Source organism: Helianthus annuus, chromosome 15 (assembly GCF_002127325.2).
Source record: "Helianthus annuus cultivar XRQ/B chromosome 15, HanXRQr2.0-SUNRISE, whole genome shotgun sequence".
Classification (NCBI taxonomy): Eukaryota; Viridiplantae; Streptophyta; class Magnoliopsida; order Asterales; family Asteraceae; genus Helianthus; species Helianthus annuus.
The window spans coordinates 150,361,118-150,377,294 of NC_035447.2; the positions used below are offsets into that span (position 1 = coordinate 150,361,118).

A 16,177-nucleotide genomic window follows, 5' to 3' on the forward strand; every position below is an offset into this window, starting at 1 on the left:
CACGGGTCAAGTTATTCTACAAAGGCTTCTAATTGTAAGAAGTGTAAGAAGGATTTATAGAGTGACAAGTGTCCAATAACCTAAAACTAAACCCACTACATCACCACCAAAAACCTAAACACCCACCCCCACCCCACCACCACCCAAAAACCTAACCCCCCCACCAAAAAACCTAAACCCCCCCCCCCCCGACAAAAAAAAAAAAAAAAAAAAAAAAAAAAAAAAAAAAACTATACCTCACCAAAAAACCCCCAAAAAACCTAAACCCCCCCACCCCCCAAAAACCTAAAAAAAACCTAACCCCCCCCCCCCCCCACCCACACACACACCCCCCAAAAATCTAAAAAAAACTAAACACCCACCCCCACCCAAAAACCTAAACCCCCACCCCCTCGGCAAAAAAAAAATTTCTTTTTTTTTTTAGGGTGGGTGATGTGGGGGGGGGGGGTTATGTTTTTGGTGGTGGTGGATGTTTAAGGTTTTTTTTTTTTTTTTTTTTGTTTGGTGGGGTTTTTTTAGGTTATTGGACACTTGTCACTCTAATTTTACCCTTCTTATAATTAGGATCCTTTGTATTTGATCCTAATCCACATAAACACAACCCACTAATTATTAGTTTTGTTGGAACTCGCCATCCATATTTTTAGGATTCAATTAACATCAAATGCAGTCACTGTTGCAAAAAGTATAAAAATCCAGAAATTCAAATAACATTTTGTTCAATTTATTTCAAAGTGAAAAACCACATCCACATGTTCCAAATGCATGGGACCCTCGGATCTTGGATATGGTTGTAAACATGAAATGGATAGCAACAAACTTAATAATTGTTTACAGATTGAACAACACACACACAAAAAAAAGATGATCGGAGAAGTTGCAGCAGTTCCCAGATCATTGTGGGTTCATCCCCACACAAAAATCCGATCCCCAACTTCAATCTCAGTTTCAATCCCTACAAATCGAACCCATTTGGAAAAAATTAAAAACCCAGCAAGAAAATTATCCACGACCATCGCCAGCCCTTTGTTCTCTGTCAAAGCTGCTGCTGCTTCTGCTTCAGGTTTGTTTACCCGCATTCATATAATCCTTCATCTTCCTGTTTGACATTGTTAAATGGCTCGCTCCGGCGATAATGTAAATTTTGAAAAATTTGACGTTTTTTCGATTTCGTTACCCCTTTTTTTTAAACGTTGCCACTGCACAGCGAAGTGAAACACTAATTGTTCATGGGTTTACAGTGGAGTATGCCGAAGAACCTGCAACGAGTGTGAAATTTCCGACATCTTTGGATCTTCCTGGTTGCTCAACTGCATTATCTTTAATCGGAACAGGTTAACACTTGAAAATCATTTCCATGATTGCCATTTTTTTTATTTTTTTGCATATAGTTAACTCACACATCTATTTCCAGGATTCAGGGAGAAAGTGTTTGCAATAATCGGTGTTAAGGTATATGCGGCGGGGCTATACCTGAACCCTGACATCTTGGATACTCTAGACGCCTGGAAAGGACGAAAAGCAGCTCAAATCGAGCAAGATTCGTCGTTGTTCGATTCAATTTATCAAGGTAATTACAGCTTTGCTTGATAATCAAGAATTTAAGATGGTTGTGCTAAACATACCCTTGGTCCCATTTTTACTAAATGTGCCTCTATCAAACTTTTGTTAGTTATATAAGATGTATAAAAGGACAAACTTTACTTATACTAAAAAGGGGTACGGTTAGCCAACCCCATATCCTTACGTGATTTGATTTCTCAAGAACTTAAGAGATCTGTGCTAAACTACTTCTCTCCCATATTTACTAAATGTACCCATCCACGTTAAGCCAACCCCGTCCGCATTTAATATGGATATGCTTGCATGATTTGATTGATTCCTCAAGTATGTGCAGCTCCTTTAGAGAAATCGTTGCAGATCGTTCTGGTCAGAGATATTGATGGAAAAACTTTCTGGGATGCTCTAGACGAAGCTGTATCTCCGAGAATCAAATCACCCAATTCGACTGACAGAAACGCGCTCTCCGCCTTTCGTGCTATCTTTCAAGATCGTCCATTAAAGAAAGGAACTTTCATATTCTTGACCTGGGTTGACCCTTCCAAAATGCTGGTTCGTTTGATTTCACTTCCAAATTTGTTATCTGTTTACTGTGACTTCAGTTGGCGATAAACAGTTTATGAAACGATATATTTCTGATCGTCTGATTTTGATTATTCAAAACACACATCCATACGCTCGCTAAATGTTATTGTGGCATTTACAGGTTCACATATCAACTGACGGGAATCCATCGGCTGCAGAAGCTACGATCGAATCAGAAAATGTGACGTCTTCTCTCTTTGATGTATTTTTTGGGCGTGCACCGGTTTCTCCTACCTTAAAATCATCAATAAGCAACAGCTTGGCTTCGTTTCTCAAATAAACTCAGCTGTTGGTTATCAGTATCAGTTAGCAACGGCTTGGCTTGAGTTCTTTTTTATGGTTTCCTGAAATTAAAATAGTAATTGTTCTGGGAGCCGAGGGTCCTAGTGAGAGCAGCTTTAGAGGTAAAGTTTGCCCTCATCGCACCCTCCTCCCCAGACCCTACCAATAGCTTTACTGTGAGTGAGATTTGGCTTGGTACGTTTGTTTATTTGTTTGTTTGAATTACTAGAAGCAATTACATCTGTATGCTCGTAAATGCTTCAAGAAAATAGTTGTCATTTGTGACCAAGATTATGATCAATACAAGGTGGTCTGGTTTAAACTAAGCATCTTTAGAACTTCCAACATGTTTGGTCTTTTGGATGGTTGTGTTTCTAGTTCTAGGTGTAATAAATACATGTCTAACTGGTATAACCGGCCGGTTCATACCGGTATTTAAATCATTGGAAAAATGTATAAATCACACATTCATAACCAAACTTCTCCAAGTTTGACCTAAGTCAAACTCATACGATGAAGATTATTTTGACTAGAAGCCGAGACTTCTTAGCTTCTTAATAGATAAAGAAAGATGCCGACCCATCTAGAGTCGGCCTATACCCTTGATATGAATTACAATAACTTAAGTGTTCTATTAATGTTATCGTATTATAGCGTTTGATATGTATTATACAATACACATTAAAAAGACAGCAATTAGAAGGAAAAAAAGGCGAAAACAATTGTTGACAATAATAATGATTATCCCATATGAACAATGCCAACCTCTCTATGAGACTGGGACTGCATAAAATTTGCATCAATCGCAATCAGTTGGCTTGACTTTTGTTGACCATGTGCTTGCTTGTGACACGGGCTTCTGTTGATCAACCCCGGATGCAGTTCTATGTCCGTTAACTTCTGTTGACTACGTGCGTGATCCCAACTGTTGCTCCTATACATATAATGTGGAGAAAGACCAACCGTATTTCTATTTCTAACCATTACCCTGGAATCATACTCGTCTTTCATGTTTCTGCTACCCTCTAACGGAAGAACAGGACCCACTGCTCGCCCTAATCATGTTTAACATAAAACCGGAATGTAAACGCCAGGCCAAATACTAATTACTAAAAGCACTTGATTTATGCAGTTAAAGTCGAATAAATATTTACCTTTAGGCATCCTTGGGGGCGGCCGAGAGGCGGCATTAAAAATATTTGTGGTTGTATCGGCGTCTCTGCCACCACGAGACGCGTTATCTGCCGAACTCTGCTGCAGCTTGGGAGCAGTCGTGCTTGAAGATACTGTAGACCTAAATACATATAAAAATTACAAACAAAAATGAGTTAAAATTGGTTGGTAAAAGATAAACCAACTTACAATCTATTTACCATTTTTTATTACCAGACTCATTTTATATTTACATAAACTAAAAATTACTGATGCAGCACTGGTTGATGTCAAGTGAGCCGCCACATCAGATGTCATATACGCAAAAAATGTTTACATGGGAAATATAGTTATCTTTTTCAAAGAACTATACTAAAAATATCTTAAAAACGCCAAAATCAGATGCCACAATGACATATATATATAGGGAGAGGATCATGAGAAAACTCTTTCTTTGTGAGAAAACTCAAGAGAACTCTATCAAACGATTGACATTTGTGTTGAATTTTTTCTGGGGTTTATTTTTTAGGATTTATCGTTTAGAGGTAAGGATTTAGCTTTTAGCATTTAGTTTTTAGCTTTTAGGCGTTAGCCTTTAGAGTTTAGTTTTTTGGGGTTTAGGGTTTAGTAATGGTTAGATAAGTTTTCTCACATGAAAAAAAAAGTTTTCTCATGATCCCTCCCCTACATATATATATAGAGGGTGGGGTTCTAGAGTGAACACTAGTGTATTTGCGAACTGAGTGAACAAATCCTGACCATTGATCTACACATGTGTATGGCCAGGATCTCATCATCAAATCATAAAATACACTAGTGTATTTCAACATCAAATCCTGGCCATTGATCTACACACGTGTATGGCCAGGATTAGTTCACTCAGTTCGCAAGCTACACTAATGTTCACTCTTAAACCTAATCCTATATATATATTAACGTACATTATCACGTACGACAGGTAATTATGCACGTTCATTTTAAAATCACGCACGTTATAACTCAAAAATCCAAAATCACGCATGTTGAAACACAATAATCACGCATATTGAAAACATTAATCACGCATGTTATAGAACAAATCACGCACGTTGTCGTACGTGAAGTACGTTAAGCCGTAATGTACGATATACTTTCTCTCTCTCTCTCTATATATATCTATCTATATATATATGTAATGCCATGAAAATGAAAAATCATATGCTACCACCTCAGCATTCTTTTTTTTTTTGTAACGTCAATAAAAATATGACACTTTTGAAAATATAAGTTTCAACGTTCTTACCTTGGGAGGGAAACATGCTTCCTCTCTGGAGGTATAACCGGCCCACTTTTCCTATCATTTTCCTCAAGATACGCAAACTGCCTCCTAATTTGGCCAATGCCACTAGACATTACAAAAGAAACCTGTTAGAATCAACAAAGAGTCCGATAGGAGAAGAAAATGTAAATTACTAAATATCAAGTTATTAAAAACAACCTAGGATAAACAAAACCAGAGCGATCATTGCCCGCCAGGTAATCTTTGAGCAACTGAGGGTGGTATTCTAGAATCTCCCGATATATTAATTCCCTGATATCGTCTTTTGTGACTCTTCGTCTCTCAAACTCAAATTCCAATTTGGAAAACGCCTGACATGATGGCTCACGCTCGACTTTTGATAGGCCCTTGAAGTACGGGTCAGCTAGAGCTTGTTCTGCAGTGGGTCGGTCTTTTGGGTCGAAGGCCAATAGCCGTTGCAATAGTTTAAGTGCCAACGGGTCAGCTTGTAGAAACTTCTCAGAGAAAGATACCGGTTTCTTTCTACGCATGTCAGTCAAGTATTTTCTTGCTTTGTCATTACGAACCTGCATCAAGTTTAAACGGTATAACCTAACGGAGTGTTTGGATGTTTGTGTTGAAACTAATACTGTGAAATCGAACGATCATGATTAGATAATGTAACATACTCTAGAGATGGTATCCGATGATGGCGTCCCGAGAAGATCTGTAATAAGCTCCAGCTGATGAACCGCGCTTTTTCCAGGAAAAAGCGGCTTTCCCGTTAATACCTCAGCGAATATACATCCAACGCCCCAAATATCAATAGCGGTGGTATACTACAATCAACAACGAAATAAAAATAAAAACCACAAGAATGAAAAGAGCAACATAACAATAAAACCGGCCACAAATTGACACAAACCGTGATACGGTTACCTGAAGGGAAGAAAACTCAACTTCCAGAGAATTCAATAGATCCAATCAAGGACCTTAAAATCTAAGCAATAAAGTGTGTTATTTTGACTTATTTTGACTTTCTATGAGGATATGACCAAATGACCCTGGTGGATTATTAAATTATACCTTTGAATAAAAAGATCCGCATAGCTCAGGAGCTCGATACCATCTTGTTGCAACATAATCCTGCAGTATTCGAAAAATTCAAAACAAAGGGAAACATGTTATTTCAATTTGTATTAATGATTAAACAACATGGCGTGTAATCAATCGTAAATGAAATAGATAGCATACCGTCCAAAATATTGTTGTAGGGGTATCCGTAAATGCAGCCCTTGCTAGTCCAAAATCGCATATCTTGAGTTTGCAATTTGCATTTGCTAATATGTTCTTCGGTTTTAGATCGCGGTGATACACATTTGCTGAATTTATACGAACTGCGTCAGTTTTGGTACCAAAAAATGTTACTTTACCAATAAAGATACAATTTGATGTTAGAAAGGTTACCCGTATGCATATATTTTAGAGCTCGAAGCATTTGATAGAGGAAAAACCGATGGTGCTCATGTGTCAAGTCATCATTGGCCTTTAAGACTTGATGCAGATCGGATTCCATGAGTTCAAATACAACATAAATATCTTTAAAATCTCGTCTTGACGGTGGCATCATGATACGTTTGATTTCAACAATGTCAGGATGGCGTAAAAGCCTAAGCAATTTGATCTCACGCAAAATTCGGATAGCGTCTGATGAATGTTCAAAAATGTTGGTTATTTTCTTTATTGCAACTTTTTCACCGGTTTGTGTGTCGACTGCTGCACAAACGACACCATAACTTCCTTTTCCTATGATTTCCAAAATTTTGTATCGGTTTGAATCACCGTATTCGGTGAAAAACTCCACCTCCTTTGGACCCTGATCCAAAACAGATTACAACCAACAATGTAAAAATTCTGAAATATATATATATATATATATATATATATATATATATATATATATATATACATATATTCAACTTGCTGCAACTAGGGACAAAGAAAAAACAGAGTATCAATCAAGATTCTCATTGACAACCAATTTTCCAATCCAAATAGTAACCAAGTTTCTCAAGCGTCCTACTAAACTCACTCAAAGTTCTTTTGGTTCTTTTAGAGTAACCAAATTTCCAATCTTGTGAAAAAAAAAAAAAGTTAAGATTTTTCAAAATTAACTGACCCAAATGGAAAAATTATGAAACTTAATTAATATTTAGACATTTTTTCTTTACTATTACTTCCCACATCAAGTTAACTTGAAAAAAATAGTCATTAAATAGCATTTAAGATTCATGTTCATTTGGTTAACTTAACTTTAAAAAAATTAACATTTATAAAAACATTTCACAAGATTGTTAACTATTGTGTGAAGCATTCCCATGTAAGAACCCTAATTTTATAGTATAGACCAAATCCTTTTAGGGAAATTGGCCTGTAATAATCCCACCTAGACCTTATTGGCCATTAATAATCCCACCTCAGAATATTCCCCCCACCAGTCCCACCTTTCACCTATTTTTCCTACAATGGTCCCCCGTTAAAAAAACTTAACGGAGTTAAGCCTTTTTTCCAAATTACAAACAGATTTTTTAGGGCTTTTGATCAGAACGATGATACGAGTCCATTGATGTAAAACTTACTTCGAAATGGTGCTCCAGGTGACTTGATTTTGGTTAATTGGAAATTTAAACACCCGAATTGAAGCGCCGTTTTCATTGTTTGGAGCACCATTTCGAGGCAAGTTTTATATCAATGGACTCGTATCGTCGTTCTAATCAAAAGCCCTAAAAATCTGTTTGTAATTTGGAAAAAAGCTTAACTCCGTTAAATTTTTTTAACGGGAACCATTATAGGAAAAATAGGTGAAAGGTAAGACTGGTGGGGGAATATTCTGAGGTGAGATTATTAATGGCCAATAAGGAGGGATTATTACGGGCCAATTTCCCATCCTTTTAACAGGGGAAGGGGAGGGAAAGAGATGAAAAATATGAAAAACCATGTTCCCGAGTTTCATTTAACAGGGGGAGGGGAGAGAAAAGGGAAGAAAATATGACCAAATATAACCATATATTCATCCTCCCAAATTGGAGAGATCAGGAGAGAAAATTTTCCTTCCCCTCCCCTCCCCTCCCCTCCCCTCCCCTCCCCTCCCCTCCCCTCCCCTCCCCTCCCCCTCCCCCTCCCCCTCCCCCTCCCCCTGTTAAATGACTCGGGAACATAGTGTTAAAGATCAAAATTTTAAACTGTTACAGAATCAATCATACATTAATCAAACAAATGTAACATTCAATACCAAAACAGAAGAGATAATAACTTGACCCACAAGCAATAACATCATCAAACTCACAAATCTTGAAGTTTTCAACAATTGAACTATAAGAAATAGAGCAAATTAAACCTTATTTCGCCGATCTTGCTGCATCATTAACCTCTTGAACCCAAATTTAAATCCCAAAAGCCACAAAGAAGAAGGAAACTGAATTAAAAAAAAAAAAAAAAGAAGCAAAATCAGCCGCCTTTGCCCCACCTACCGCGACTTCGAATGACCAAATCGCAATCCCCAGAAATGTAATCGGCCAGAAAGATACTCATCCGATTCTTGATAAAGAAAACCCTAACCCTAACACTATCATCGACACAACCGAAGCTTGAATAATATAGATGGAAAGGTTTATCCACTGGGGTGGGTGGGTAGAGTAGGGATTTTGGTGATTTTGAAGGGTTAACCTCTCCTATCCTTTGGATTGGGGGTCTTCGTCTTCGTGTCTTTCCCAAATTTTAGGGGGCGTTTTCAATTCATTAATTAAATTCCTTATCTTATCTTTTCATTAATATTTACGGAATTAGTTGCATGAATGGTCCTTTGGTGTTGGATGTATTGTGGTTTTAATACCTAAGTTTCACTAGTTACATATTTAGTGTAAAAGTTTAAGGAAGTCTAAAGTAGATAGTGTCTAGAATAGATGAATGTTTAATTTTTATGTTAATAAATTATTAATGTTTATACGTATGAATGAAATATATAAAATACCTATTCACAATGAAAAATAAAAATAATGAGTAAAGTGTGACCTCATCTAGTTTTTTGGGCGACACCCACGAAACAGTTCCATAATCTTGTTGCCTTCGGCCCCTTGTAGGAGAAAAGAGGAGAGGGGAGTTGCAAGCCAAAACCAACCTGTTTTTCCGACAAGATGTTTGACATGGTGTTAGTACTATCAGGTTTTAGACACTAAGGAGAAGGACATGTGGGAGTGGGAATTGGATACGATTAATGCATGTCCCATAAGTTTGTACTATATTTTTTATTTATATCATCCCGTTCCACGGACTATTTATGTAACATTTTAGCAAAATCTTAAAAAGAAAACTAAATATGATGATACACATTCCATATAATTCATCCTTATTCATAGGGCTTGCAAATGAACTAAACGTTCAGCGTGAAGTTCGTTTGTGTTCATTCGTTTATTAAACAAACGAACACGAATAAGAAATTTCGTTCGTCTAGTTAAATAAACAAACATGAACATAAGCCGCATTCGTTCATTTATGTTTGTGAAGGTTCGTTAACATGTTCGATAGTTCATTAGTGTTTTTTGCTTTTATATTGAATTTAAATGCTTCAAAATTCTGACAAATAAAATATTTAATAAGTTCAGTATATTATATATTATATTCATCAACGCTTATTTGTGTTCGTTGTTTCCATTTGTGCTCATGGACATGAACAAGGTCTTGTTTGTGTTCGTTTGCAGCCCTACTTATTCATGTTACATTGTATTTTCTATTAAATAATGGAAAGACAATAGCTAGAATATGGGAATTGAGTAGCAAAGTTGTGACACCCCGATATTTATTGATAAAATACTAAGGTGACATGTGTCTAAAAAAACTCTCCATATAATTTACAATATTGAAGGAGAGAGGTTAAAAATCGTCAAAAAGGGAGAATACAAAGTTGAGAGGCTAAAGTTGTCAAAAAGCAAAATTTTCGGCATATTCGAGGTCCTTGCGGACCGTATTAATATCCCCTTGCGGTCTGCAAGGGGTCCCAGACAACGAGTTCTTGGCTGGCAGCAGCCTTCTTCCAAACCTTTCCACCTAACTCATGATTGCCACCTTTCTTTTCGGTTGTGCCACCTCCTACGACTCCAATCCACCTCTAAGAGCCTCGGGGATACTTGTCTTAACATCCTTGATCCTCCTTTGGCTATAAATAACCCTTGAACCTTCATTTTCATTAATACCAAAACTCAAAACACAAAGTCAAAGTGTGAGTTCTAATTTCTTCTGCATGCAAGCTTATTTTTTGGGTGTTTTAAGAAGTTATCTAAAGCAAGTAAGTTATCCTCCCTTAGCTCTTTTCATATAATCAGTTTCATAGTTTGCTTTTGTCCGAAAGTCCAGAATTGTCAACAGTTTGACATTTTCGTTGACTTTCGATTCTGACCACTTTGGTCAAGTCAATTGTAACACCCCGTGTTTTCGAATGTCAAAGTCAAAGTCAAAGTCCAAGTCAACTTTGACTTCTTTTTTACTTTTGTATTATGTGGAGTAAGTGTTGTCTAAATGAAATGATCGAATGTTTAATCAATGCGACCGATTTACGACTGTGAATAGTAGGAAGTAACAATGCGATAAAGTTAATCAATCAATAATCAAAAGCTAATCGATTCATCAATCAAGCTCGAGACTCGAATTATGTGAACTCTGGTATTGTATTACGTGTGTGTGTGCCTTATGTGTTATTTGTGCGTGTTTTACTTATATGTTTGGTGTGGTATTCAAGCGAATCAATCGAAAATCGAATCGAAACTCGAAAAGCAATCGAACTCAATCGAAACTGACAACGAAACGTGAAATGTAGATGCTTGTATGTAGATATAGTGATTGGGACTGAAAGTAATTAGACTAGGAACTCTATCGTATTCATATTATCGTCCCTCGAAATCGAAACATCGAAAATCGTCGCGAAATACTCAAAATGGGTCGCGGATCGAACAGGAGGCATCTTGATCGAACAGTCGGCTAGCATCTTCCTAGCCGATCGAGCAGCCCATTCGATCGGAGCTCCTGGCCGATCGGCTGCCACTTTCCTCTTTTGAGCCTATAAATAGGGTTGTCATTGTCACACTTTCTATTTTTGGAAAGCTCTGACCGAACCAGCCTTTTCTTCACCTTTTTTCAGATTTCTCTCAACCCCGGTAAGTTTTCACTCTGATTCTTATACGTTTTTGATCATTGCATGATTCTACACCTTTCTATCTTTCAAAACTTGATTTCTAACTGTGAAATCACCAAGATCTAAGTGTTCTTGGGTGATGTCATCATGGTGTTCTTGAAGAACACCAAACTTTGGCCTCATTCAACTATGAATAGCTTAGATCTGACCGGTTTCCACATAAACAAACTACGATTTGTAAGAATCTTAACATTTTTATGAATAATTTCCAACTTTCTTCAACCTTTTACACTCGAAACCTTAAGACCGGTAGAAACGGAGCCTGAACCGGCTAACTAATCATTCTAACAGTTAAGAGGTTCAAGATTCGGATTCTAGATGCAAGGTTCACCGACGATGGGTTAAACTCTAAACCGACGTTCCGAACCGTTCACCGGCCGGACTTGGGTGATTCCTGTCCGAGCCGAAGAAACGAGTAGGAACGGAGGATATCATAGTTCAACTCGTTATCAAACTACCTCGATATGACAGCAAGTAATTAAACAGCCAAGTGTAGACGAAAGGCCGACCAGCTCATAAATGCTGGCCGAACGGCTAGGCTGTTCAAACAGCCCAGCCGATCGGACATACCAGCCGATCGACCGAGCCAACCGATCGGCTAGCACATGGTCTCACACTTTCCAAACTTTACGAAGTATGCTATTGACGAAGTGATGTTCGATCGAGTATGCTACTCGATTGGTAAACATTACTCTTCGGATCATGAGATACTATGCTTCAACACTCAATTGATTTTACAACTCGTTCATAGTAGGGAATGCCAGCCGATCGAACAGTCTGTTCGATCGAGCGACATCCTGTTGAGAATCACTTCTAAGGTTCCCAGCCGATTGGTTAAGTCGGCCGATCGAATGGACCGTTCGATCGACCTGAAAGGTAAGGACATTTTAGTGTTCTCATATACTACAACGAAAACTTCAAAAGTTCAAATCCTCAAACACAAACGCACCAGAGGAAGAAACAATCCACTCGAATGGCCCAGCCGATCGATCCTACCGGCCGATCGAACAGGACTGTCCGGACGGACATACCAGCCGATCGAACAGCCCGTTCGATCGAACCTGCCGTTCGATCGACCAGCCTATTCGATCCATCCACATTTGTTTACATTTCCACGTTACTCATTGTTGTGCTATCGAACTATTCAGGCTAACCCTACTCTCAGCGCTCCCTTCAATCCATAATCAATCACTGTGAGTATATTTGATCCCTTTTTGCTTTTAGCACTTTTGGGTGTTACATAAGTTGCTTGTATCAAAACACAAACGATCACACTACTCAAACTATTTGAACGCTAACCAATATGCATGTATTACGTGACTTAATGAATGCTTGTTGATTGTGTTTACACGTGGAATGCTGTCTACATGCCTTAACGACGTAGTACTATAGTTTGGACTCAGCACCCATTCACACGGGGGTTTTTAAGGACAATTACTTGCATGGATTACGGTGGTAATCATGTATTGCGAACCGTCTCGGACGGTCAACCCGCAGTCATTGGTATTGATAGGTCCATGTCGATAATTAACATGCTTCGTTTTCCTCTGTGTACGTGCTGGTTATGCGTAAACTATTCAAACTCTATATGCTATTATCAAACTTGTATGCTCACCTTTACATTATATGTATTGACTTTATTTTAACGTATGTGACAGGTATTTAGGATGCTTATTTGCTAGGAAAGCGAGGCTAGAATAAGTTTCTAGAAGCCCCCAACAAATGGTTGTCTGCCAAGAACAAGTGTCTGGGGCATAGTTGTCTGTAGATCTTGTCCTCTGGCATTACAACCAGAAAGTCAACAGAATAGGGGTCTAGAAGTAGATAAACAATTGTTGTAATAATATTTGAATCTAAGTTGTCGGAACGAAATTTCTTGTTTGGATGATTATCTGTAATGACATGTTTGTTTATTCGAGATACGGTATGGGACGTATCTTTAACTGGATTATATAAATAGTTGTTATGGAAACTTCTGAACAATCTGTTTCGCTCAGTGCCATGCCCCGATGATTCCGCCATCGGTTGGGGTGTGACAGATTGGTATCAGAGCCATAACTATAGGGAATTAGGTTAGACACGACCTAGTCCGGGTCGCTGTCTTAGAGACCTAGACTATAGTTAGGAACCAACAGACCCGGTTTATGTGCCTTATTCTGCAATTCTTCACTATCACTGCACTCGAATTTTCAATTAAAGTCAGGCGATTCAGTCAGGAATAGGTGTGAAAACCGCGAACTCCCGACTAAATTGACTGACTTATGATGATTTTATCCATTACTCATGCTTATCCTAATATTTTCAATCACATATAAGGAGAATTATACCGAATCAGGAGTGAAACCCTCATTTTGATGAAAATTCTTCTTAAATTTTCTTAAAACAAGGAAGAAATTGCTAAGCCAAGGAGTGAAACCCTAACCTTGGCAGTTTGTTCTGGAATTTATTTGTCTCACCAAGGCCTCGATGGACTCCAACGACCTGAACTCATGAAGTATGACCTAGGGAATACGTGTTCAATGCCCAAGAATCGAGGCAAGGACACGAGCCCGAACGTTGAAAGTGACAACAAGTCCGTTGCGAATAGTCGAATCGCTTTGGGTAGTCGATGTCTAGTAGCCGCAGACAATCTACCTCTCGATTTTTATGTGTTTCGATTCTGAGAACCGCAGACGTGTACTCTGATGACTCGTTAATTTTATGTGTTTCTGTGTGCTTTATCTGTTTACGTGTTTATATTTTGGATATTATTCAATTTTGCTGCCATTTCGATCAATATACACGACTCGCATTTGCTGTTCTATCTCAATTCGACATCCAGTTGTCGCAACTCTAGACGATATCATACTATGTTATGCTATACGACTAAGTTAGGCTAATACGATGTTATTCGACATGCTATTCGAATGACACGCGAGCTTTGAAGGATAGGTTTCTGTTTTCTGACTACTTCTGTGATTAAATACCTAGGTACTTATGTGCTTCTGTGTTTTGTGCTCTACGTGCTTATGTGCTTCTGTGACCTATGTGCTCTATGTGCTTCTGTGCTTCTGTGCTCCATGATTAGGTATATCTGTGAATCTGTGTTTATATGTTACGTGATTCGACGTGATTCTAAGCTTTAATAGTCTAGACGTGTGAGGTGAGATTCGACTTCGTTGTGTTGAGTCCTGTGACGATGTCTATTGCAGACCATGTCGTCGTCTGGATCCCGACACCGTCTGACTCGTCAAGAAAAGAGAGTCCGACGCCTCGCTGCTATCATCTCCAAGCAAGTGGCGAAAGCCGTGAGTGAGGTGTATGAAAATGCCAGCAAAACGTCTGAGGAATCCCGAGCTGAAAACCCTAAGGATTCAAGCAAGGCTGCTTTCAGCTTCAAGCAGTTCAAAGCATGCAGACCAAAAGAGTTCACTGGCGAAGATGGTCCTACAGCCACGTTTCACTGGTTCGACTCAGTCGAAGTCACTCTGCGCCAGAGCGGATGTCCTAAACATCTCCGCACTCTCAATGCTACAGGCGTCTTCCAGTCCCGTGCTCTAGACTGGTGGACGGCCGAACGAAACAAGGCGGAAATGATGCAGCTTACGAGCTAACATGGGAGGAGTTGAAAGCAATTATGATCGACGAATTCTGCCCTCCTCATGAACGCCAAAAGCTGGAGGACGAGTTCTGGGTAATCAAGCAGAAGGATGGAGACAACGCTGCTCTCACTGCTCGCTTCAAGCAGCTTAGTATCATATGTCCCGATCAAGTCAAGACCCCAGATCAAGCTATCAAGAAGTACATTCGAGCCCTGCCCGACTGTGTAGCCGACTTTGTTCACGCCGCCAAGCCAGCAACGATCGAAGAAACCTACCTACTCGCCGCTGAGATCAATGACAAGCGAGTAAAGTCTGGTTTTTGGGATAAGCAAACCAAGTCTCTGCACCAAGCCACCGCAACACCCACCGACTCATCTGCTCAATCCTCCAAGTCATCGAGAAGAAAGAAGAAGCACAACAACAACAGCTCCAGCAACAAGAACTGTGCTGTGACAACCGCTGCTGCTCCTCTACAAGCTGTACCAGCTCAACAGCAGCAACAGCACCGCTCAGCTCCAGTGATCAATGCACCGCCAGCGAAGCGTGCATACACAGGCCCTCACCCACTCTGCCCAACGTGTTCGTATCATCACCCGGTGGGTCTAGCCTGTCGTTTTTGCGCTCACTGCAACCTTTACGGTCATTTCACTGCGAACTGTCGCTATGGTCCCGTCAAGCCCCAGTTCAAGCCACTGTCAACCAAGCTCTACTCCCTGCCCCTCAAGGCCAACAAGCAGCTCAAGCACCAGCAGCCAATGCTCGAGTCTGCTTTGCATGTGGTGACCCTAACCACTTTGCAAACAGGTGCCCGAACAGGGTGGTTAAGCAAGAGCCCCAGCAGCAACAACAGCAACAGCAACATCAACAACAGCAGCCTCAGCAACAGCAGCAAGCAGCCCATGCCCGAACCTTCAACATCAATGCCCGTCAGGCTCAGGCGGATAACAACGTGGTTAATGGTACGTTCCTTGTGAATGGTATTTATGCATCATGTTTGTTTGATACTGGAGCAGATAACTGCTTTGTGTCGTTTGAATTCGAGAAGCTCCTTAGTCGTAGGCGCTCTTATCTGTCCTCGTCATTCGAAGTCGAAGTCGCTACGGGAAGGACTATTGCCGTAAATTCTGTACTCCGTGATTGTACTCTCGAACTCAACAATCACATCTTTCCAATCGACCTTATTCCAATGCAACTCGGAAGCTTTGATGTCATAATAGGCATGGACTTTCTTCACGAAAACTATGCTGAAGTGGTGTGCTTTGAAAAGATGATTCGATTCTCGCTCGCGAATGGTGATCTATTGTGTGTGTACGGTGAAACAACGTCGAAAGGTCTCAAGCTTATGTCATGCGTCCAAGCTAACAAGTATCTCCGCAAGGAATACCGAGCCTTCTTGGCCAACATTGTAGTAGCGGAGAAGGAAAAGAAAAAGAAAGTTGAAGTCAAAGACGTTCCAGTGGTTCGTGAATTTCCTCAGGTGTTCCCTGACGATCTTCCCGGACTACCACCAAGTCG

At 39.6% G+C, this 16,177-nt stretch overlaps 2 protein-coding genes across 2 annotated transcripts; one reads left to right on the forward strand and one right to left on the reverse strand.

The window, feature by feature from the left end:
• The first annotated feature begins 750 nt into the window (after positions 1–750).
• Positions 751–2,758, forward strand: LOC110912920 (fatty-acid-binding protein 3, chloroplastic). The gene is made up of 5 exons (XM_022157754.2): positions 751–1,063; positions 1,242–1,334; positions 1,415–1,570; positions 1,898–2,112; positions 2,267–2,758. The coding sequence occupies exons 1-5, from the start codon at positions 766–768 to the stop codon at positions 2,423–2,425; spliced, it is 921 nt and encodes a 306-aa protein (XP_022013446.1). The 5' UTR covers positions 751–765; the 3' UTR covers positions 2,426–2,758.
• Positions 2,759–2,947: 189 nt separating this feature from the next.
• LOC110912919 (mitogen-activated protein kinase 18) lies at positions 2,948–8,634 on the reverse strand. Its single transcript, XM_022157753.2, has 9 exons — positions 8,235–8,634; positions 6,305–6,713; positions 6,092–6,219; positions 5,924–5,983; positions 5,527–5,676; positions 5,057–5,424; positions 4,862–4,963; positions 3,582–3,721; positions 2,948–3,482 (listed from the first exon to the last, which is right to left on the reverse strand). Exons 1-9 carry the CDS (start codon positions 8,259–8,261, stop codon positions 3,169–3,171), a joined length of 1,698 nt encoding a protein of 565 aa, XP_022013445.1. The 5' UTR covers positions 8,262–8,634; the 3' UTR covers positions 2,948–3,168.
• Positions 8,635–16,177: the final 7,543 nt, after the last annotated feature.